The sequence below is a fragment of the Ochlerotatus camptorhynchus genome, unplaced genomic scaffold (genome assembly GCF_037179485.1).
Source record: "Ochlerotatus camptorhynchus isolate MF236.1 unplaced genomic scaffold, CSIRO-AGI_Acam_v1.1 ptg000391l, whole genome shotgun sequence".
NCBI classification, from domain to species: Eukaryota; Metazoa; Arthropoda; class Insecta; order Diptera; family Culicidae; genus Ochlerotatus; species Ochlerotatus camptorhynchus.
Genome location: NW_027040878.1, coordinates 243,031 through 268,837, shown reverse-complemented (window position 1 = coordinate 268,837; position 25,807 = coordinate 243,031). Strand labels below are relative to the sequence as shown.

At 38.7% G+C, this 25,807-nt stretch overlaps 1 protein-coding gene across 5 annotated transcripts in view; it reads left to right on the top strand.

The window, feature by feature from the left end:
- Window positions 1-25,807, top strand: part of CAH2 (Carbonic anhydrase 2) — a 112,448-nt gene that overhangs the window by 78,294 nt on the left and 8,347 nt on the right. For all 5 annotated transcript variants that reach the window (XM_065233166.1, XM_065233164.1, XM_065233163.1 and 2 more), the window contains exons 4-6: window positions 6,293-6,457; window positions 22,373-22,511; window positions 22,571-22,904. In XM_065233166.1, coding sequence (XP_065089238.1) covers window positions 6,293-6,457; window positions 22,373-22,511; window positions 22,571-22,904 — 638 coding nt within the window. The remainder of the gene's footprint in view (window positions 1-6,292; window positions 6,458-22,372; window positions 22,512-22,570; window positions 22,905-25,807) is intronic.

Sequence of the window (25,807 nt, the reverse complement as noted above, 5' to 3'; positions counted from 1 at the left end):
AATTTACAGCATTTTTTTTTATTTTTCCTGCGAATTTCCCATAAAAATCTTGTTTTAATCAACATTTTTAATGGGATAAAAAGATTCAAAAAATCATTCCATAATTTATTCTTAAAGTCCATTCAAAACCGGAGAAAATGAGCCTTTAATGGATGAAATCGATTGGAAATTGTCGAAGTTATGAGCATTTTTGTAAAACACTCAAAAATGTTGCTGAAATACAACAGCTTTAGAGTTCCTTTTCTAGGTGTCGTTGTAAGCATCCAAATCGCATGTAAAGTTTTCATGGGAGATTCTTTTCTCTACATATCAATTTGATTAAGGCATATCAGGATTTAAAACCGAGTTGATACAAAAGAAATTTATTTAGGTTTTATTAAAAATGATTGAGAATCGAATGACTTTGTCTTCGATGTTTTGAACTTGTTTCTCGAATCAGAAACCAACAATAGTCACCCATCATTGCTTCATCCCAAAACCCTTGGTAACGACGTTCCATCATCTTCATTTGTTGGTGAAAACGTTCGCCGTGCTCATCACTCCCGTCACCAAGATTTTCCGGGAAAAAATCCATGTGAGAATGTAGGAAATGTATCTTCAAAGACATATTCACACCTGTGTTCAGTGAAATAAAAGGATTTGAAATTAATTATATGTAACAAACACAATATTTTTGATTTATACCTATTTTCTCATAATTTTTGAGCAATTCATCGACAGCTTCCTCATAATCTGGGCTTCTGAAATTTCCTAAAAAGGTTGTGACAACACGCTAGAACGATATCCAAGCTTCTTCCTCATCTGGTGTCAAAACTGTATTGAATGCGGAATCATTGAGCAGTTTTTTGATCTGTGGGCCAACAAATACACCTTCCTTTATCTTTGCGTCAGATAAATTTGGAAATACTGATTTCAAGTACTGGAATGCCGGCCCTTATTTTTGCAACGCTTTGACGAAATTTTTGAATAGCCCAAGTTTTATATGTAGTGGTGGAAGTATTATGCGTTCTTTTACCACAAAAGGATCATTTTTAACGCTGTCTTTACCAATTGTGAAATTATCCCGTTTTGGCCAATCTTTTCGGACGTAGTGTTCCTTACGAGCTCGACTGTCCCATTTACACAAAAAACACATATATTTTGTGTATCCCTGTTGCAATCCAGTCAACATGGCAACCACTTTAAGATCGGAACAAATTTTCCAATTGTGTTGATTGTAATTTATCAAATTGAGCAATAGAGCCATTGATTCATACGTTTCCTTCATATTAACGGCATGAGCTAATGGAATAGAAGGTTTCTCATTCCCTTGATGCAGTAAAACGGCTTTCAAGCTCAACTTGCTGCTATCGATGAATAAACGCCATTCAGCTGGATCATATGGCTCACCAAACTCTTCAAACAAGCCGTTTACGTCATGGCAAAAACATGCCTTGTCCTTTGTAGAATAATATTTGTCAAATTTCTTGTGACGATTCCTGTGACAAGAAATTTTGACCTCCTTGCTCAGCATGTTGTGTTCTTTCAAGCGTGATGCCAGCAATTCGGATTTCTCCTTCGATAAGTCGAGATCTCGCACCAAATCATTAAATTCGGATTGTGTAAACAGTTTTGGGTTTCTTTCCAATTCCACCTCGAAGTCTTCCTCGCATTCCTCCTTGAATTCCTCCTCACTTTTTGTAACGGTCGACTCACCAGAGGGCGCTCGTTTCCGCTTTGGATAAACAGGATACGGGACCGAACTTGAATGTGGAACAGGTTTTGTCATAGAAGCCACTTGTGGATACTCAACTGTTTTGTGACGTGCTTGTTGCTTAACTTTTGTCAAGCAGAAATAACAATCCGTTGCATGACAAAACGGTCGACGCCATATGGTGGGCATGTCAAAGGACAAATAGCGACTGACAGATAACAAATAAGTGAGTTAGTAAGTAAGACATTAACACTTATCAAAAATAGATGAAGTAAGATAATGTCGATCAGGAAAGAACAAAGCACTATCATGCAGTACATAAATTGTTTATATGAAAGTTATTCAAAAAATCAATTTACCTTGCGCCTGACATCCACCATCCAGCCAAGCACGTTTTGCACGAACTACATAATACTTTTGGAATCCACGGTTTGTCAAAGTCTCCAGGATCAATTTTAAAATAAAGCCTGTATGCAGTTTGCAACGAAGCAGTGAAATTGACCGATTTTGTAAATATATAGTTGCCACACGCGTAACAAAACTTTTGAGGATCATTTTTACACTTGAATTCACGTTTTGTCGTATACATCGTTAAGCAATGTTAAAGAAAGAAAGCTGTCAAATTGATTTGGTTGCGTTAGGTTCTTGCCGAGCGGTCTCACAAACACTAGCGTAAATTATATTGTTGAAAATATCCCATTTAATTTTGCGTGACAGCTGGTAGTGTTAGTGAAATGCACCGTATGCGTACACGTCCGCAGAAAGGCTTACTGGAAGTGGTGCATGCACCTAGGAGCGTGACAACGGCCAATCTTGGAACATTCAATTTCCATGATTTTACAAAAAAAATCATAACTTCGACAATTTTCAACCGATTTCATCGATTAAAGGCTCATTTTCTCCAGTTTTTAATGGACTTTAAGAATAAATTATGGAATGATTTTTTGAATCTTTTTATCCCATCAAAAATGTTTATTAAAACAAGATTTTTATTGAAAATTCGCAGGAAAAAAAATGCTGTAAATTTTTAACTGACTTCAAAATTAAATTTTTAATCAAGACATAATATTCTAGTGAACGATAGCAAATTTATTTAGCTTCATTTTCATAAAAAAAAGATTTAAAATTGGTGCACTAGTTCCAAAGATATTAACATTTTAGTAATCGTACTTTTGTCCAAAATTCAAAAATTTCAAAAATTTTGTATATCTCAAAAATGGCTCTACTTTAATTTTTTCTGACCACGGCATTGAATTCAGCGTAGGATTTTGCATTAGAAACGTTGGTCAACCACTAAAGTTCACACTTTTTATATTGTTTTGTAAACTAGTGTAATCTGTTTTAAAAACTAACTGAGTTCCTCGAAATCATTTTGGAGCATTAGAAAGAATGATTTTTGTTCTCGCAGAGACTTTAACATAAGGAAGATTGCGTTCCATCTTGTCGCTCCAGGAATAGGTGGAAGATGTGCTTTGTGAGCTTAGAAAACTTCTCTATTTTTACCCAGTCCAGTTTTCTTACATTGTTTTTTTTTACGTTCTCGATTTGGCGGCAATGCTTTTTAAGGACATCAAATACAGTCAACTGGCAGGTGTGAGCAGCGCAGTAACGGACAAAATTTCCTCGTCGTCTTCATCAAAATCACTTTGGGTACCGTCTGGCTCGTTTTTGTCTGCTTCGCCAACCTCCTCGTCAGCCTCTGGCTCGATATCTTTTTGAGGTTCATCTTCTACTTCCATATCGATTGCTGTTTCTTCGAGAGCGACATCCGTTTCCACCAGGTCTACCAAACGATTACTGGAAGAATTTCCGATTACCCCATCGAAGGCTGAGGTTTCCTTCTTCAGCAGACTTGCGATGCCTTCTTTGATATACTCGCGCAGATTTGTAACTGAAACCACCATGTTTGCGCCGCTGTCATGGACAACCGTCAATATTTTTAGACCAACAATTAAAATAGGCGGAACAACCAAACGTAAACAATGGCTTTAAACACAAAATTCTCGAGAATCAAAACACTTCCACGTAAACTAACAATGCCATTCGAAAAAGGAAGTTTGCTCTATCAGATGATGGTGTTACGTTGCTTGGATGCGTTTAAAGCCATTGTTTACGTTTGGTTGTTCCGCCTATTTCAATTGTTGGTTTAGATTTGTTCTGGCAGTATTCCATATCGTTGGATAACCTCTTCAACGATTGTTTGGCGAAGATTCTTCGTCGTGTGACTCTTTACCATTTCCTTGATTACTGAAATTAAAATGAATATTATGATTGTGCCTCAAGTACGCCAATTTCAACCTACGAAGCGATCTAGTAACTATTTTTCCATCTTTGTAAAATGCCTCGTTTACGGCAAACGAATGATGGTTCCGTCTGGAGACACTATCAATCTTTAGATGGAGTGCCGAACTTTCATCTCATCTGCGAGGAATTTCCTTCCTATGTAGAGCGCTTCCTTTATCGACCATATCGGTCAAAGTTTTTCTGTTCACTGACAGATTAGCAGCTTGCCACAATGGCCCAACCAAGGGTTTGAATCCCATCCATTCAGGGTAGCTCAAAGGAAGTGAATGAGCACTTACCAGCTGCAACGTTCTGAGTAACATGTTTGTTTGTGATGTTTCGACACTGATTTTTCTTGTTTTCCTTCGCTTTGGCGTAGGCTCCGTGTCCTTATCAAGAGCTGGCAGGCCGAGGAATTCCAACTTCTCCGGATGATTTGTTCGCACAAAATTACCATGAACCAATTTCCCTTTCTGAACATAGTCACAGTTCTGTATAGCGACACACCGGAATTTATTGTCCTCTGTCACTAAAGCAAACCCCACACGCATCAATATATTGACGCGAAGGGGAATTATTGACAATAATATTGATGATGTGAATTCAGAAATATTGTCAATCTCGATGTATTGACGTCAATATATAATGTATTGACAATATGATTATTGTCAATAAAAGCAATCGTGTACGGTCCACTTAAAATAGCCGGTGCGATTATGGATCTCTGCGTTGTGCGTCGCTCCATTTTCACTTTTTTTCCAAGTTAACACACACCCGTAGCACACCAGCAGATAAAGAAAATGACAGAAAATCTCACGTGAGTTTTTTTATTATGACTCAAGCGAGTTTTTCTATCATTTGAGATTGTAACGATTGATGTTTTGAGTGAGTTACCATTGCATATCACTAGTCCGTGCGGATCTATTTTAAGAGCAAATTGATATTATATTTATCATGAGTGGAACAACACTGCTTGGGATATGCGGGATCAGTTTTCCAAAAATTACGTTTCCTGATTCCAAGGAATCTGGTTCGGTTTCCTGGAAAACGTCTTATTTTCATTGGCGTAGCTAATGGGGGTGCCAAGCTCCAGAATTATCGAGGCCCCTCCCCCAAAAATGTTTGGTAATAGGGCTGTTCATAAGCCACATAGGCACAGTGACGAATGGGGGCAATAGGGAGAGGGAGTCTAAAGCCTCTCATAAACTGTTTGCGTAGTTTATGAATAGCCGCTAATTTCCTTTCGATTCCGTTATAATTGCATATGTTTGACAATCTATTATCTGTAGGCTGTAAACATATTGATAGTTTCCCCAAATTACACAGTCAATAAAACGAGCTAAAGATCAACAGGTTATAAATCAAATAAAATAAACAAAATAGGGTAAATGATGGCTTCGGCACCCATTACCTGTTTTCGGCAACCAACAATAATTTCGCTGTATTTTCTCATCAAAACACTTCACTGAATGTATTTAAACGATTCCTTAGTCTTTCAGCTTCAATCTGATTACATTTTTACAACTACGCAAACTTGCCATATGTCAAGTTCAAATGGAAAGGTTGCCGATACTATTTACACTCACCTGAAAAGTTTTGAACGATGTGAAAACGTTTCAAATCGCTTTTGACAATTCTGTCGATTGGAATGGGTAGAATAGCAAGCAGCAGATAAATGTAAACGAATGTGTGCGTGACGCAGAGAAATTGCTAACAGAAGGACTGACGCTGCTTAGATTGACGAGAATACGGAAATTCCCCTATGTTACCATCATTAATGGGGTAATCGCCAACCCACAATATCGTTGACACATTAATAATTTGGATGGACCTTTATCACATCTGATTGAATTCACGTGGGGAAATTGGAAGCCTTGTAGCTTTGCTTTTCCGTGACGACAATGCACTCGAATCCAAATACCCATAAGTGTATAATTTATGATAACCAAGAACCGTTTATTTAAAAACAATCAATTATTGACTTTCTGTGATGGCAGGTTCATATGGCAGTTCTGCAAGGGCGACACGAGTTCATGAATAAATTATTTATTTCAAACGGTTTTCCAGCGACTTCTATTCATTATATCAATCGCATTTCCCACCCCGCAAGTCCGCATCGATCTGGATCACAGCCGAATCGTGCTTACACCGGACAACCAAATCACGCCCGCCATAAGCGTCACAATAATATCACCCGACTACGTACTTGAAGATGCTTAGATATGTGTCACGTTTCGACGACGATTTCGCAGCACACGTATCTACCAAACTGTGTTTATTGATCTCCGTATTTTCCTCTCCAATTCACACCTACAGGACCATCCCACTGGGGCGAACAGTACAACAGTTGCACCGGCAAGCACCAGAGCCCGATCAACATCAACTCGCTGGACGTGAAGAAGGTGAACCTGCCACCGTTGGTCTTCGAGGGCTTCGACGTGCCACCGCAGCAAACCAATCTCACCAACAATGGACACACGGGTGAGTCGTCTCGTAGGTTAAGTCAACAACTTGCTTGTGGAAAGTTTGGACTGCCTGGTTGAATGAGAAGCTGTTATTGTTCGAGCAATTTAGTTGTTGACAAACTGGTCATTGGTGCAAATCTTCGACATTAACCGAAATCAGTTGTAAAGTTGTTATGTTCATTTTGAGCTGATGAGCAAAACAAGGCTACGTAGAGAGGGTGCTCGCCGGCTTTGGAAGCATGACCTTTGTTGTTAATCTTTCTGTGATGCAACATTCCATCCGAATTTTCAATTTACTTCCCAAGACAGAGGCGTAGTCAGGATTTAGTGTTTTGTGGAAAGCTCTCAATTTTGCGCCCCCAAGGTTAAATTTTCATTAATTAAAAAAAAACTACAAGAGACTATTCTATGAGGTTGTACGTAATTAGGGTTACCATATGGTATCCTAAAGGAGGACATGTCTTCCTTTTTCAATATTTTTTCTACATCCTGCTTTTGCCTGAAAATGTCCTCCTTTTTAATCCTTGCATTTATTCCAGTTACATATTCATAAAATTGTTTTCAAAGAGCGTTGTTTGCAGAGCTTATTTGTTTAACCTCATCTTATCTAGCAAATACCATTCGATGGTGAGACTAGGAGTATACTACAGCTGTCAACCCCCGCACATTTAGGCTGCGATCCATTTGGTAAACTTTCACTTAAATTTGACAGATGAAACATTTTCAAATAAACTTGCTTAATTCAGATATACCAGGAGCCTCCCTTAGTTCAGTCGGTAAAGGCGCAGCTACAAAGCAAGACCATGCTGGAGGTGGCTGGGTTCGATTCCCGGTTCGGTCTAGGAATTTTTCGGGTTGGAAAATGTCTCGACTTCCCTGGGCATAGAGGTATGATTGGACTTGCCACACAATCATATCAAAGCAAAAATGGTACAGGCATCGAAAGCTCTCAATTAATAACTGTGGAAGTGCATGTAGAACACTAAGTTGAGATCACGCAATAAGCTATTATGCGATATGCAATAAGCTTGAAATGCGAAGAAGAAGAAGAAAAAGAAGAAGAAGAAGAAGAAGGAATCAATTTTGACAAATAATTTCTCGAAAGTTGGACGATGAACAACAGAGGGATCTACAAACATTATAATTTATTTACGAAGTATCAGTGAAAATTCATAATTTTTTTCTGAATTTTTACTTAAATTTGACATTTTGGAAATAGATTACAATGTTCGAAAATCTCTCTATTGTTGATTGTGTGATTTCCAAAAAGGTGTTTGTCAAAATTAATTCATGTTCTGCCAGAAACAAGTCTGGTACAGTAGCATGTTTATTTGAAATCTTTCTATCTGTCAAATTTAAGTTAAAATTCACCAAATGGATCACAACTACACAGATTGAGTTGCTTCAGTACCGCGGGCGTCCATGTACGGGCGAAAGCCTTTAACTGTACGGACGCCCACGGTACTGAAGCAAGTCGCCAGCTGGGGCCTTAGCGGCCATATCATCCATTTCGTCTAAAATTTCCTGACTGGCTGATCCTTCCGAGCCTCGGTAGATAATACCAAATCCCGCACTTTCTGCGAGGAAACTGGCGTTCCCCAAGGTTCAGTGATCGCTGTCACTTTGTTCCTGGTAGCCATGAACAGTGTCTTCGAGCGGTTACCAGCGAACATCTGCATTTTCGTGTACGCAGACGACGTTCTAATCATAGCCACAGGTCAAACTCCGGGACGAACAAGGATCAGAGCCCAAGCAGGGGTTTCCGCCGTAGTCATATGGGCCGCTTCGAAAGGTTTTCAGCTGTCTGCTGAAAAGAGCGCTAGGTGCCACGTTTGCCAGTGCTGCCATCGGGTCTGCGGACCTTCCATAAAGATCGGTAATCAAGCTATCCCATTGAAGAAAACTGTGAAACTGCTGGGGGTTGTCATTGATCGGTCGCTCAGTTTTGACCACCACCTTTAAGGGGTTAAGGCCAGATGTCGCAGCAGGATCATCTTCATCCGCACAATCTCCCATACCCACTGGTCCAACAACGGAGAAGTACGTTTCCGTGTTGCCCGGGCCATCGTAGACAGCCGGCTGATGTATGGACTCGAGCTGACCTGCATCGCCACCGACAAAGCAATACAAATACTCGCTCTGGTACAATACCTACACGCGCATCATCTCCGGTCTCCTATCCTCGACGCCAGCCGATGCCAGCTGTGTCGAAGCCGGCATTTTTCCCTTTCCGGTACCGCATCTATGCAGCCATTGCCAACAAAGCCGCTGCATTTTCAGCAAATACCGCCGGAAACGACATAATCTGCCTCCTTAGCGAGGGGGACAGAGTTCTCCGCACAATCGCCAACGCAGAGATCCCCCCAGTGGCCAAGATTCACTGGTACGGAGATAAGAGTTGGCAATCTCCCGCACCAAACATCGACAATTCCGTAGCCCTTAGGAGATCGGTAGCAGAGCTGACCGGATTGTACCCAAACTACATGCATCGTTACACGGACGGGTCAAGATCGAGAGCTGGAGTCGGAATGGGAATCGCTGGTGACATTTCCTCAACGAGTAGAAGTCTGCCAAAACAATGCGGATCGTCCAATTCTGATCCTGTCGGACTCCCACAGTGCTATTCAGGCCCTTTCGTCGGAGGTCCCGGTCCATCCCTGGATCCAGGGCGTCCTGAAGGTTGCGCCACCAAACACTGACTACCCATGGATTCCCGGACACTGTGGGATCGCAGGGAACATCGAGGCGAACAACCTAGCCGGGTCAGGCCCATCTGGTCCTCGGTACTCGCACAAGGTACCGATGCAGGACGTGAAGAGATGGATCACTTGCACAGCGCGGACAGCGCACAGTCAGTGGTGCCAAGGGTATCAAAACACGCACTTTTTTATATACGCTGAAATGGTTGAGTAAAGGTACTATGTGTCTTCTGAGAAGTTTCTCGGGTTACAACACTTCTTCTTAGGGTAAAGAAAATTAAAGATAATAATAAATGAAAAAGCGCGTGTTTTGATACCCTTGGCACCATTGTGCAGCGTGGGCAACGGAATGGTCCACTGCCAGACTTCCGTTTATTAGAAAAATTAAATTAAATTAAAAAAATAAATAAATAAAGCAACAGATTGAATCAATTGAATTGAATGGTTCTATGAGATTTTAGGTATTCCAAGCATAAATATTCAAATCGACGTTCCTGATTTTCATTGGCGTAGCTAGAAAATTTATTTGGAGAGGGCCAAAAGGGGCCTGCTGCACATTTTTGAATTTTGCAAAACTACGGGTTATTAAAAACTCACTCAAATTGTGTCCAAGGCAACTTATTTTTGGGTACATTTTTTTTTTCGGTGACCAATAATATGAAGTTGAGGCTTACTATTATTTTAATGGTGAAACAATAAATTTGATTATATTTATTCCATAACAACGATTGGGACCTTTGAACAAGCAATGATCGTTTGTTCATGTTTTTTGTAATAAAATCACAGTCCGGATCTTGTAAATTTAAGCATCCCAAACTTAAGAAAATTCTCAGGGTTAGGTAATTTCATGAATTTTGTAACTAGATTTTTTTATTGAGCAGTTAAGTCTCAGACATAGGAACCAAAATTAAAATTCTAGGAGTTTGAATTTTAAAATTTTATAAAATTCTGGCTGTTTCAAGGTAAAGTGCACACAGTATAAAATTTAATACATTTAGGACGTAGGAAAATGTTCAAGATGTACAATTTTTCGACGTAGGACTACGTTGGTGATTTCTTTATGGGGGTACACTTTGTGAAAACTGAAAATGCAACATGCAACGAGATTATGAAAGACTTTGAACGTTAATAACTCAGCTGTTCCTGGACCAATATCAATAATTTTATCACCAATCGATCAGAAATATTTCTACGCATCGATATTGCTTTAACAATAAATTATTTAAAAAATGAGAAATGTCAAGAATTGTTAAAAAGCGTCGAAATAACTAACAAATTCACAAATTACGTACATGCATATGCTGCAGATGCACAATCCTTAACATTGTTAATGTTAAAATAAAAATAATGTTGTGATCCCAAACCCATATGTTTTCAAGATTTTGTAACTAATAAAAAAGGATATTCGAAAAGAAAGAAATTTTATACATATTAGGTACTTGCAGAAATTGACATTTCTGCCCAGAATTTAGCTGCTGGAGTGCAAATTTGTGACAATATAGCTAAAACATCAAGGCACGGGTCTTCCCTATATAGAATGTACAAATATGGCCATAAAATCAAGATTCATCATTCAAGAATCCATCTGATTCCATAATCTGGCAAACATTTGAATACTTCCTGATCAACCTACAACCTATCAAATATCCAGTGAACTTTACTAATATCTTGGACTATGTGGAGATCTTTCGAATATTTTCTGATGTCTAGAAAGGATGTTTGAAAGAATATCCTGTAACTTATGCAACGTTTCCTGAACATCTACAAAACTTAGGTTTTACAAAATTTCCTCAACTTCTTCGAAGTTCCCTGAATTTAATCCACATTCCATATTTTTTTCCATTTCTTTAAATTCTACAAAGATTCTGAACATCTTTGCACTTCTGGAAATACACCTTAGACATCTACAAATATTCTTGAACACCTAGAAAGTTCCTTGAATTTAGCGAAGTTCCCAAAACCTCCAAGAAGTTCATGGAGCTTTTTTCGAGTAAGATCTCTGAAAAACTGCAACAAAGTTCCCTAAACAGAGGCGCAGATCCCTGAAGTTCTAAGAAGTTGATTGAACTATTTTTAGATCTGTTAAAAAATTCCCTGAACTTTTTCAAAATTCCTTACACTTATATGAGATTTTACGCAGCTCCTCAAAATGCTACGAAATTCGAAAAGCTTCTACAAAGTTTGCTTGAATTTCCACAATTATTTCAAGTCCATGAGGCTAAAAAAAACCATGAGGCTAAAAAATGTAGAGGTTCCCGATCAATAATTAGCTTCCCTAAAATAAAATAATGTTCCTTTAACTTCTACGAAGCTCTTTAAATTTAAATGAATTCTCTACTTCTACGCAGTTTTCAGATCTCTTCGAAGTTCCTTTTTTCTACGAATTTTTCTAAAGGTCTATGAATTTCCCAGAATATCTACCAAATTTACTTAATTTCTACGATCTTCCCTGAACTTCTATTTGCAGTTTTACGAAGTTTCCACAAGTTAAAGAAAAGTTCCTGAGCTCATGACCAATTTGTAGAGCCTGAAGACGTCTTATTGCCATCGATTTGATATAATATAATTTCTCAAAATTGTTTCTTCTAGTCCAGAACATACCAAAAGTAATCAACATAAAGTACTTTAAAAAATCTTGATTTTTGGACATTATAAAATTTCAGATGATTTTAAGGCTGTAAAGCTGTAGTTTTCATGCAAATAAGCTAGACTAGATCATTTCCAAGTATCAAAAATGAATTATGAGGGCTAGTTTGATGCATTTTTCAGAAGTATAACGAGAAAATGAATTGAATTAATAACGACTACAAGTTATGAACAATCTCAATTGAACCTTCGCAAATCATGAATTTTGTGATAGCGCACATATTATTAAATCGTTTGATAAAAACTCATTGTCCTCCTTTAATGTTAAGAAAAGGAATAATTGTCCTCCTTAATCTCCAAACCTCAAATGATATGTCCTCCTTTTCAAGTTTTTGATATGGTAACCCTATACGCAATGGAGACGTAGGACTAGGGGTGGTCTTATATAATAAATGTTATTTGTTAACTGCAGCAGGTGCTTGTGTTTTGTGTAGGATAATGAATTTGAGCTAGGTTCTCTATGTTTATACTCTTTAGTATGAATATGATTGCCCTGAAAAGAACCTTTTGATATAAATTTTAGTTGGGACTCCATTGGAAAATTTTGGTGGTCTATGGTAATTCAGGCTTAAAACCTTTGGAAGATGATGATGACGTGTAGGGAGCTAGATCAGCAAATCGGACTGGACAATCCCATATTCGTCAGTTTAATGATTTGGCACTCACAACAGTCTCGGTCCGTCTGCTGTTGGACAGGGATTGTACTGGTGTCTGTGACAGGTTGGAAGGCCGCTGAATATCAGTGTCCACCGAGCTAAAGCTCCTCATCTTTTTAGTTTTTCTCCTTAAACTCCTTCTCTCAACAAATTGGTAGCCGGCGCCGGTGGTGTAGTGGTAAGCCCCCTTAGTGACACTTTTTTCGGCGAATTTATGTTCTTGTTTAACGTCATGGTTCTTCTCTGTGCCTGTTCAGATAAATTAGTACTTTTTTTTTATTTTCTCTACTGCGCTAAATCAAACGAGTAGAAATAAGAAGGGATGTCGGTTACGCGCTCGAATAATTGAAAATTCGATAAATATTTAAACGAATAGCTGGAAAAATCCTTGCGAATAATTGAACTTTTAGGCATTCATAGAAAATAGGGTTATTTCATGTTTTTTGGTGGTTCTTTGACAATGTCGAATAGCAGAATTGCAACCAGCAAGTGTAACACATGAACCAAAAGCGGTACGATGCTAGTTTTCATTGCTATGGGGTTCTAAGGGTTCTAAGCAGAGGGGTGCAAGTCAATTATCTTCATCGATTTCCTCTTTTGATGACCATGGCTCCACTAACCTATTTCGCACCCCGTAACGTGGGTAGATCACCTTTTCGTGGTACGTTACGGGATGTAAGATCTACTACCAATTCCTAGCCCTGACTACTTCAAACTAGGGAAACAAGATTTTTCAGTAATCAAAGGAACACATCTTAGCCCTTGTTACTTTTTATGTGACAAGACTCGGCTTTGTCCACCGAGGATGATCTTGAAACAATGAACAAATGAGTTAGTTAGTCTTGATCTTTGTGATTCCTAATCTTCTATTCGTTGTTCCCTAGTTTGAAGTGGCTAAGACTAGGGTACTGATGCATGGTCATTATCGGTGTCATTCCTTAATTTTGTTGTTAAGGAATCCATTTTTGGCTGACAAAGGGGCGCACCTTTGGAGGGTGTTGCAACACTCCGAAGGGTATAAATAGCGGAACCTTTCATTTACAGTCGGATCCTTGCGAAAGATGCAAGAATGACAACTGTAAAAAATCGGCTACTTCATCATTTCTCAATAGTGATGGAGTAATACGACATGCACTTAACGAAGGACACGGGATATACTACAATAGATCAAATTACTGGTAGCAGTGGTGTTAGGTCCCGAACAGAAAAAAAAACTATTTCGTACTATTTCTGCTATGCTCTTCCAAACTCCAGAACACCAAACGTACTAATGAATGTGTTTGCCGTAGAGTTATTAACGAAACAGAAAGTCGATGAAGAGAATCGATCAAAACCACTTGCACCCCTGCTTCCAAGTTTGGTTACAAGATTACAACTCTGGAGAGCTCGTTTGGTGCGTGTGGTTCTAAATATTTATTTATTTATTTTTATTTAATACATCCATCTGACAATAAGTCTTAATGAACCAGAAGCCATAACAAATACTAAATGTATCTGGAGTTAATAATACGTCTCTGGAATTGAGCAGCAGGTTCCCCAAACTCGAACAACTCTTCAACTGTAGAAAACGTGCGAATCATACTCGTAACAGGTTCATGTTGTCCAAAAGAAGAGCGGTGTGAGTCTTGACGCAATAGGAACGTTGAGCGTAGAAATCTGCTTGGCGCACGAAAGTTCAAGCAAGAGAGTAAGTGGGTAGAGTCAATTTCACCACTTAATAACTTCGCGACGAATGTTGCCTGTTGAATTTGTCGCCGTCGTTGTAACGTGTCCATGCTTAGCAAGCGACATCTCTCAGCATACGGAGGTAAGTTTAGTGGATCTCTCCAAGGAAGTTGTCTTAATGCTCGACGAATGAATGTTTTTTGGATACGTTCTATTCTGATGTTCCAGGAAAGTTGGTAGGGAGTCCAAACAACAGATGCAGTCTCGATAATCGGACGAACGAGTGAACAGTACAGTGCTTTTAAACAGTACGGATCCGAAAAATCTCTTGAGATTCTTGATATAAAACCAAGCTGACGATTAGCCTTAGTGATTACCATTAAACGGTGTAAGTCAAACGTAAGTTTAGGGTCCAGCATTACACCTAGGTCGCTTACTTGTTCTACTCTTTCTAGTACAAATCCATCAATTGAGTAATCGAATACGATTGGCGTTCTTGTGCGATTAAATGTCATGACCACACATTTTGATATACTGACGGAAAGCTTGTTTAAGCGGCACCAATCAACAAATTGGTCTAACATTGCTTGGAGCTGACAGCAATCCTCGACGTTCTTGACAACAATGTATAGTTTGAGATCATCGGCGTATATAAGCACACAACCACTCGGCAAGAGGAGCGTCACATCGTTGAAGAAGATTGTGAACAGCAATGGTCCTAAATTGCTGCCCTGGGGAACACCGGAGGTTGCAGCAAATGGTGATGAAGTGCACGAACCCAGCTTGACACGAAGTGTTCTGTTGGAAAGATATGATTTCAGCCAATCAACCAAACCATCCGAAATTCCCAGGCGAGACATTTTCCGAAGAAGAATACCATGATCGATGCAATCGAATGCCGTTTTCAGATCGGTATAAACGGTATCTACTTGAGCCCTATTTTCCAAGTGATTTATACATGTTGAGGTGAACTCCAGCAAATTTGATGTAACTGAGCGTCCTGGCATAAATCCGTGTTGCGTTGCTGAAATGTAGCTCTTGACATGAAAGAAGATAGCATCGTTCACAATGATCTCGAATAATTTTGAAGCTGCAGATAGACTTGTTATGCCACGATAATTTTTCACGTCACGTTTGTCGCCCTTCTTATGGACAGGGAACATAAAGGAATGTCTCCATATTTCGGGGAAAACTCCTTGGTGCAACGAAGCGGTAAAGATGCGAGCTAGAGGATCAGATAAAACAGCAACACAGCGGCAAAAAATGATTGCAGGTACACCATCAGGACCCGGTGAAACAGATTTCTTCAACTTCCTAACAGCTTTAACGACATACATATTGCTAACCACAAATGTACGCAAATCGATGAGACCCTCAGGAACATTGCAAGCCGCTCTTTCTACTTCATCTGCGTTGGCGGCTGAATCCGAAAAAACAGAACTGAAGTGGCGGGAAAATAGATCACACGATTCGAGCATAGAAGTAGACTCCAAATTGCCAAAAAATACGGATGAAGGAATATTCGACGATTTTCGCTTGGAGTTCACAAACTTCCAGAAGCTCATGGGATTTCTACGTAAATTGGTCTGGACACGCAAGACATATGACTTGTATAGGGTTGAATTAAGCTTACGATAGGCGTTGCAAGCGCGATGAAAGTTGCGTTTCGTTTCAGAAGTTCGATGTCGGCGAAGTTTACGCTGTCAGGAATTTTTATCGCGTTTCAAAAGCCGCAGGAGAGGAGAACTCCAAGCAGGAGATATAGGAGGTTTTCGTATTGGAGTGTTATCGGTGAGCCAATTGCAAATTATGTTACAAAATTGTGCTGCCATATCGTTGACGTCATTTGTTGCCAGAATACTGCTCCAATCACAGCTCATCAGGAACTCGTTGAGCATGACGAAGTCGATTTTTGAGTAGTCGAGCGTATGTTCACCAGCATCAAGGGATTCCACACGGTCAACACAATCGGATTGAGTTGGTAAGGAGAATAAAATCGGTGGATGATGCAAATCAATAGCCAGCAATGGGGACACCGCTTCGTTAACTACAATGTTGCAATCGGAATCACAGAAAACCAAATCTAGGATGCGCCCCAGGTGATTGCGAATAGAGTTGTATTGCCGGATATTCAGGAAGCTCGTTCCATCCATCAGAGCAGCACTGGCAGCAGACGTCGTGGAAGGATCAAGGTTTAAGATTCCATCATCAAGACAATCCCATGCTATGTGTGGTTGATTGTAGTCACCACAAGCAAGCAAAAGGTCACCATCTGGAGTTGCATCACGTAATTCACGAAGAGTAGCTAAATGGGCATCGATAACACCTACGTCCCGACTACGATCTGGAGGAATATATACAGCGCAAAGCACGAACCGCTTTCCGCGAATACAGGCAGACACACATACTTGTTCCAGGTTACTACCGTTAATAGTCTTTATCTCAACAGACTTGTAAACGCTGGCCACAGCAATAAGCACTCCTCCAAACTTCGCTTTCTGGCTATTTATGATGATGAGTGTGCAAAACGTTACGCAATTGCATCCTTCTTATTAGCACACGCCCGAAGATCGGGGGCGAATGCCATTTCGACTTGTTTCGTCGACTAACGACTCTCTGCTGACAGTGTTGGTGGATTTGTTAGTTAATTCGGCGCTTTTGGACAATGCTTGACATTTACAACTTTTTCAACAGTCTCTTGTTGAAAATAAAGCGGATCAAGTCGAAAGCATTGTTATCGATACGTCGAAATATTTTTGATCGATTAAAATTCACTTGAATTCTCTTTAAAACTCGCAAGCAATTTACGTCAGAATCATCTTGGAAATCTCTTACACATTCTTTTAAAATTTTGCATAGAAATTTCCTAAACATTCCCTAGAAATTAGTTTTCCTTTGTATTTTTCACGGATCCTGGGATCTTCATAATCAACAAGGAATTTTCCACAGAACTACTGAAAAATTCTACTCTGAACTCACACAAGTGATTTGGAGTGAAAGCCTACAATCTCTAAGGCCAATGCCATAGTGAGAGCGAAGAGAAGCGAAGAGGTGAGCTAAGCGTTGGAATGAATGTAAGGAATAATATCAATAATGGGAATTTTCATTATTGATATTATTACTTACATTATTTTCAACGCATCGCTCTCACTATCGAATCGGCCTAAGAATTCTTTCCAAAACTCCTTTTGATTTTTTTTGGAAAAATCATGATGTTATCCCTGACATTCATCTAAAATTTAAAATCTTCCCAAAACTCCTTCGAAAAAAAAAATCTAGTCTGGTCCAAGAATCTTAAAGTTTTTCAAAGGCCCTAAATCTTTTTTTTTGAGAAATAGCGAACTTTGACAGTTTCATATGGTTGAAAATGTCGAACACCTTTTCCATTCCGGTTGCCGTGTAAATTGGCGATCTGCGTTTGATTTGTTGATGCGTTGCTCCTCTTGCTTGGACGCCACATTGATAACTGTAAAGCAAATGTCAGAATAGAGACACAAAATAGTTTCTATTAGTTATTTATTTATTAGAGAGGGAAATGCCAACTTCAGAATGACCAACCTTGCCCCTTCTCAAGTGGGCGGAAAACCTCTTCTTTTTGTATCAACAGATAACATAAAATCCTACAGATACAAAGGGGAAATGCAGGTAATGTCGGCCTAAGTGTCCCTAATTTGGGCCCATAAACATAAGTTCAGCAATCGACTAAATTTTTAATAGCAACCTAAAATATCCATTAGTAACGTCCCAATAACGCGTTCATCTAGATAAAATTGATAAATAGCAGATTTTTAGCGATGGGCCCAATCTTAGACCCATAGGCCAACATTAGAGACATTTCCCCTATATACCTAAACTTATTCAGGAAACATTAATCTTTACTTAATCAGAATGATAAAACCTCAACCTCAACAAAACACATTGAATTTTTCTCACTGTAAAACATCGTCGCTAAAACATTACCGCCATCTGTTGAGCACACTGTGGTGGGTAGTACGCTGAACAGATGGCGGTAGTGCGTAAACGTCAAACGCAAGGAAAATGACTATGCGCGCCACAGGTGGCGGTACTACCAACTACGATACTTTTAAATTGACCGTTAAATACTTGTTCGATGAACAGCTTGCAAGTGCTATGTCTGTTTGTTTGTGATAAAACGTTATAGAATAAATACTTGAGGCTAGCAAGGGAAGCTTTGAAGTCAAAAAAGTTATAACATCTATTAAAAATTTTACACATGCTAGTCATTGGTTCGTTTGCACCATAGTTTATGCGAGTAGTCGGTTTCGTAAAGAAAGAATGGGTTCGCAAATTGACTCGTTTTATATTAATGTTAAGCTGTTGCAAAAGTGGACTACAGTCAATGTCCGAACGCAGGAGATCGACGATGAAGACAGCCTTAGCGACGTCACGGCAAACACTGAGAAGTTGCAAGTTACATCGACTTTCATAATTAGGGAGGTTTACAGGGTCTCTCCAGGGTAGCCAACGAAGAGCATAGCGAACAAATCTCCTCTGAATAGACTTAATTCGAATCGTGGTATTGTTATAAAACGGCGCCCAAACTACTGGACAGTATTACAGTGTCGAACGGACTAGTGAACAATAAAGCGTTTTCAAGCACTAAGTGTAAAGCCAAGCTGAGAAGATGCTTTACTGGCGACATATGACACATTAGACTGATGCAGAATTTGAAATTTTCGCTCCACAGTGCTCAATCGGTTCCAAATCGGGTCCTGATTAACTTCCCAAAATTTAAGCTCATTTGGTTAGAAACTGACTTGGCACAAACCATTTGAAGTATAAATAGAGATTACTATGGAAAAACCAAATTTTTTGTTCATTGCCTTCTAGCCTTTTTCCATATTGCACTGTCAAAAAGTTCTATAGATATTCTTATGGGAAATTTTTTCAGCTACAACTTTGCACAAGATCGTTTTTCAACCAAACTTCAAATTAAATATTTATTAATTGTTTAAGAGATGTATTATCTTATGGCATGATCGAGCAGCTATTTGTGTTCAACACTATTGGGCAGTGTGACATAGTAGCCATGATTTTTGTGCTCTATTCTACGCTACAGAAAGACCAATGTTGCCTGCTGAACAGTTCATTGAGCATAATCATAGTACATCATTTTTTTTTTTTTTAATACATCGGTGACTTGAATCATGAATATCATTTGTTCCTTACATTTGATCGAAAAGTGGTACTGGACAAAGTTGTAGCTGAGAAAATCTTCTACAAGCAAAGCTATTATTTTTAAAAGCAGCGTGACATTGTGCATTTTTAGAGAGATATGAACAAAACATTTGGTTTTCCCATAGTAATTTCCATAAAAACTTCGTAAGGTTTGTGCCAAGTCAGTTTCTTAATAAACTAGTTAAAATTTTGGGAGGCTAATCAGTATCCAATTTGGAAAAGCTTGAGCACCGTGGAGCGAAAATTTCAAATTTTGCATCAGTCTAATGACACATGCTCCTTGAAGGTTAGTTGATAATCTAACATGACTTCTAAGTCTTTGACTGTAGTCTCCCGATTCAGTGTCTGACCATGAAGGCTGTACGTAAAGCAGGTGGGTGATTTTTTTTCTGCAGAAAGTGATGATTGAACATTTGAAAGCATTCAATACCATACTATTCTTGTGACACCAAGTAGCAAAACGTCCAGCTGTTGTTGAAGGAAAACTGAATCACTACGACTCTTTGCGACAAAATACAGTTTAAAATCATCCACATAGGATAGCTTCGGAAACGTGATTGAATAGTGAATGTCAGTTAAATACAGCAGAAATACAAATGGCCCAATATGACTACCTTGGGATACACCAGAAGAAACCGGAAACGACTGAGAAATACGGTCACCTATTTTCACTGACATTTGACGACCGGTGAGGTAAGAACGAAGCCAGTCAAGAAGAGGACCATGGAAGCCTAATCGCTCTAATTTGGCAACAGCAATCTTGTGGTTAATTTTATCGAGGAAACTTTATTTTCCACTGGTTATGTGATTTATTTTATAAGTGAATTATTCTGTACGCATTCACCTACAAAATAAGGTGTGTTCATGTTTTTTAAATGCTCGATTAAAAGAAATGCGTCAAGTTTAAGTCGACCAAATTTTGATCGTAACACCCATTAACCTGAGTACTGCGAGCTCAGCCGACTTTATTTTTCAAGTGAGCTAGAAAACATCTTGAAAATCTTCCGAAGTTTCAAATTGTTTTGCTGAAACAGCTCACGAAATTGTATATACATGCTGTCAAATGAACTCTTGGCTCCTCGTCCTCTGCTCCAGAAATAACGTACACAGCAAAAAAATAATTTTGATATCACGTCAAAGTGGATGCACTACAATCATGTCGAAAATATGGTGTAATATTACTTGCTAAAAAGGACAAAATTATCATTAATACAATGCATGAACTGACATTACGCTGCTTTTACTGCATTTGTTTATTTATGTGGTCATAAAAATTACATGAAATTTTCGACATGATTGTAGTGCATCCACTTTGATGTGATATCAAAATTATTTTTTTGCTGTGTATACATGGTGATGGGAGTGCACCTGCCCACAAAGCTCACATGACTCTTATAAAGTTTGATTACATTCTTGTTTCAGCAACCCAGTTTTGGCATTATGAATATCAAATAAAAAAACACTTTTTCAAGCATCACGCTCGATGATTTACATTATCCGCCTACTACGGTTGATGTTTCGACAGTTTTATAATTATAATTCTTAATTAGTTTTCAGTAGGTGGCATCACCTTTACTTGTGGTTCAAACAGTAATTACCTACGTGACTTCTGAGCTCTTTTGAATGTTTGGCTCCCGTTTGACAGTTTGACCGGCTCCCAGATGACAAACATTTTGAGTTAGTTCGCAGTACTCAGCCTTTAACTATTTATTATTATCCGTTTATCGTCTTAAAACTTCCACGCATGAAGGGTGATAATCGATGACGATTTTAATTTGATTTGAGCAACCAGCTAAAACTAAAATTCGTCAATCAAATTATCACTGAATCATTGTTAGGATAACCAATTACGAACTTCACACGGCCTCTGGGCACTACCAGAGGGCGTGCCGCCTTCGAACGTATTGGCACTGGTGAAAAATTGAGTTGCATGGAGCAAATCCAGGTCAAATTGCGAAAAACCAAAAAAATTCAGACTGTAAGCTCATCGATTTCCATGTTCGCCGTGGACAATCATTCAAATTAAAACATACACGCTTATCAAAAATTCTAACTATTCTGAAAAGGAAAATAATCATAGAAGGTAGAAGGTTAATTAATAATTGTATTGGAATGTTTAGCAAAAGTTATAGACCTAAGAAATATACAAAACATGTTAATTCGATTATCCAGCCCACGAAGACACGAGATTTTCTTTCGTAAAGATTCGCGAGATAAAAAAAAAACTCAGGATTTCATTTATCGAGACGATTGAATCATCTACCTAAAAGTGTAACATGGTTCACTCCCTTAATTTCAGATTGGCGATGCTAATTTTGGCACCTTCCTTATAGACCAACCGCCACCACTTATCGATAACAGTTCGACAAACATTGCGACATTTTTCGGCACACGGTTGCTGCTTTCAAAAGGTTTCCGGAGCAGTTCCACGCCAACTGACGAATCGATTTTGATTTTCCCTCTCCGAATTCCATGAAACTTTGTATTATTGATCACTACACTGCAGTAAAAGTTCACCTTATATTCACCTGAAAAGGTACGTAGATATTTTCCATCGTACTTTTCAGGTGAAAATTACGTGTTTTGAAAATGAAAATCTGTCCCATGTAATTCATTTAGAAATCTAAATTTCACGTAAATTTTATCGGACATTCCGATGATCTTCAAATAGGTTGCACTTAAAAGCTACGTGAATTGTAAAGTAAATGTAACTGGCTTTTGTAGTAGTATTATAATGAAAAGGTAGTAGATTTCATGTCAATTTCGGTTTATTATTTTTTTTAATGCATCATAAACAATGCATTCAAGTTCCGTCAACCCTGAAAAAAAAATAACAATTCACTGATATGCGATGTTGTTCAATAATAGATCGGTAGATAATTTCGTCCTCAAATGAAGTTAATTTTATTTTTTTATTATATTGCAATTCAACGCTAACCCGTAGATTTCCATTTTCATTATTCAGATTTTGTTGTTGTGCCTTGCTGTTCAGTGAGTTTGTGATTGTGTGCTACGGTGCTAACCATATTGAAACTGAGCTTCTGTTTATTCTTGACCATTTTGCAGTGGCCGTCACCATGAAATCCGACCACATACCGACGATCGCCGGAGGCCCACTGAACGGAACGTACCAATACTCGCAGCTGCACTTCCACTGGGGTGACAACGATACGTTCGGCAGCGAGGATATGATCGATAATCACATGTAAGTTGATATCTTCCCAGTCCGGTAGTGTTCGATCTAAGATTCTCTTCCATGCACAGCTTTCCCATGGAGCTGCACGTGGTGTTCTTCAAGCAGGAGTACCGAAATGCCAAAACGGCGTTGGAGCACTCGGACGGTCTAACGGTGCTGGCCTTCTTCTACGAACTGGCGGAAGTGGCCAATCCCCTGTACGAGGAATTCGTTCATCTGCTGGGAAATATCACCGAAGCTCACAAATCGGTCACTTTCGCCAATCCACCGTCGTTGAGGAATCTGATCGCCCATGATACGCTGCACTACTACACCTACGATGGATCGCTGACAACTCCGCCGTGCAGCGAGGTGGTGACGTGGATCGATTTCAAGGAACCGATTCTGCTCTCGCATTCGCAGGTATGTCATATACAGTATAGCTTGCTCGAAGTCATAACAAGCACTCAAAAGGTACCTACTAAGGTGGTTTAACATATCGATTTGGTTCACCCTGCCCGATCAATCCTAAATCAGGTGCTGATCATTCTACCAAAATTTGAGCTTATTTCGCATAGGCTGCACTGGACGGCCAATGAGATCAACCCAAATTTGAGTTCAGTTTACTCATAATCGCAAAAGTGCAGGAACTCAGCTATGAGTAAATTTGGCGCATGTTTTCCTATGAAAAACCTCAAAAATGTTCCGGAAAATGAGGAAAATTGGCGAACATTTTACTCAGTCCAGGAGTGGTACCAGCTGACTGAGATAATCCAATCTTTACTTATTTCATGTTCGGGATTTTTTTCCTGGAAAACCGTCATATGTTTATACTGATTTCAGTTACAATTTATTGACGAATGTGAGACTACTTGAGATAGGGGAAAAGTTGGCTTCGGCAATACCTTAACCTATTATCGTCAGGGGGTAAACAACGTCCTTGAGAGCTCAATTTTGGCAATTTTGGATACATCGTGTTTCAGAGCAACTATTGGCCAAATTTTAGTGCTCTAGGACTTTGTTTACCCCCTGACGATAATAGGTTAAGGTATTGCCGAATCCAACTTTTCCCCTACTCAAATTTACTCGCAGTGAAAAAAAAATAACTCTGAGTACAGCCGTCTTTCCCCTAGAACCGATTGAATGGGGTGGAGCATAATCGATATTTTGAACCACCCTAATGCCTACCTATTTAAAAACCGGCGCAAGATGTGACAAACGTGAATGCAAGTACCAAAAGAATGGTATTATTTATATCGGTCGGTGGATTTATTTTCGATCCGGTCCGTGAATAAAACAAACAACAGAAGTGAAGATCACATACCAATCTTTTCCCTCGTCGCCAAACCATCTCAAAAGTCAACGAACAGCGGCGCAAGATCACCTTTAAGTAGAGTTGTTTTATGGGACATGTACTAACTGCACTTGTATCGGCGCTCTCTGGCATGGCGTACCTAGAAACAAGAGAGAAAGATTTTTTTTTAATTAAATGTAATAAATTAATTATATGTAGCTGGCGTCAATTGGTAAAAGTGGCTTATATCAACGAAACGTTTTGCGAAAACAAAAATCAAGATTAACTAACAAAATACCAAGGCTGCAAACAGCGTATCGATGCATGTTGAAATGTTGGTTTCAGATTCAGATGCAGTTTGGGAATTCAGATTAACCGGGAATATGGTCAATTCCTGAAAGAAGACCTAAGGATCCGCGCTTTTTTTCTAAATTGAAAGTCATCATGAGCATAGAGGAAATATGCCATCATCATTTCGATTGTGTTACCGGGTAAAAAAATTGTGGTTTGAACGAAAACAAGAATATGGTTGTATATCTCACAATATACACAATTTGTGTGGCAATCTTTCTCGAAAAAAAGTAAGAGGTTGTATCCAAGACTCGACCGTAGATTTGACGAAGAATTACGTACACGGTATCAATATTTGGAGACTATGTTAGGGAAACCACTATTTGCAGGTAATCGGTGATAATTTTGATCACCATCGCAACAGTTGGATATTTGTGTAATTTTCAATAGTGACCCATTGAAAATTGATAAAGTATAAATTTTAGTAGCTTCGTAGAAAAATTTCCAATTGATTCGCTTGTTTAAAATTAAAATCCATCCGCTATTGACAGAGTTATAAGTGGTCAAAACCTCACCACTTTTCGTAACGCGGTCGATTTTAGCTTTTTGAAATTGCACCCCCAATATGTTGCCGAAAGACGTAATACTACGTAAAAAAGAACAAAGAATAATCAAATTTGAAAAAAAAAATCCAATGATCTCTCATTTTACGTTCAATTTTCGATCTCCAAAGGTTATTTGAATGGTATGAATGGTAAAGCATAAGTGCTCTACTACTACTTTTTGTCAAAAATTTGGCCAACCCAGTTCTGAGAAAATCAGTCACGATTCTTCAGAGTAAATTTTGAAAAATATTGTAACTTTGGGTGAACTTTTAGCACACAAAATTTGAAAGTTATAATAAACAATTTGTTCCATTCAATACCTTTCAAATGATCTAAAGAGAACGAAAATTGGACGTAACATGACAGAGATATGAACATAACAAATTTGTCATGTTTTTTGGGGGTGTCCTTAAACTTATGATCGGGAGTGTAACTAGAACTATATGTGCACTCAAGTTGTTGAGCCTCAATTTACACGGTACGTTTTTAACGATTTCTCGATAACGATACAACCGATGGACTTGATTCGAATCAAATTATCCGTTTCAAGCCATAGGTATACTTTAAAAAAAAAATCAAATTTTTTGGTGTAAATACAGACATTTTTAAAATATGTCTGTTGAACCATAGCGTGCTATAAATAGGAATGCTATCAAAATACAATATTTTAAAATTGGTGGGTTTTTGATGTAGAACTACGTCTATGTGAACTATTCTGGGGTGCAACTTTAAAAAAAAACATTGTGGCGAAATAGTGTTAGGTTTTGAACACTTGTAACTTTGTTATTTATAAATGAAATTCAAATCCAAATACACCAATCGATTGGAAATAACTCTACAAATCTGCTGAAATATTTTCTTTCAAATTTGTTATAAAAAAAAACTTTTTTAAAATGTACCAATGTATCACTGTTGTCATGAAATAAACGTTTTTCCCAAACCCAGTCGTCATAATCGAGTTACCACTTGGTTTCACATCGTTCTGCTTGAACCTGAAAAGCTATAAAACAGCGCTACTATCGTGCCTCTGCTCATTTTCGCTTCGAACGGCGGTATTGACCGATTTTCAGTGAGTCTTCAATATTATTTCCCTCTTGGGTCCCGTTCAAATATTACGAAACGCGAGAAATGTTAGT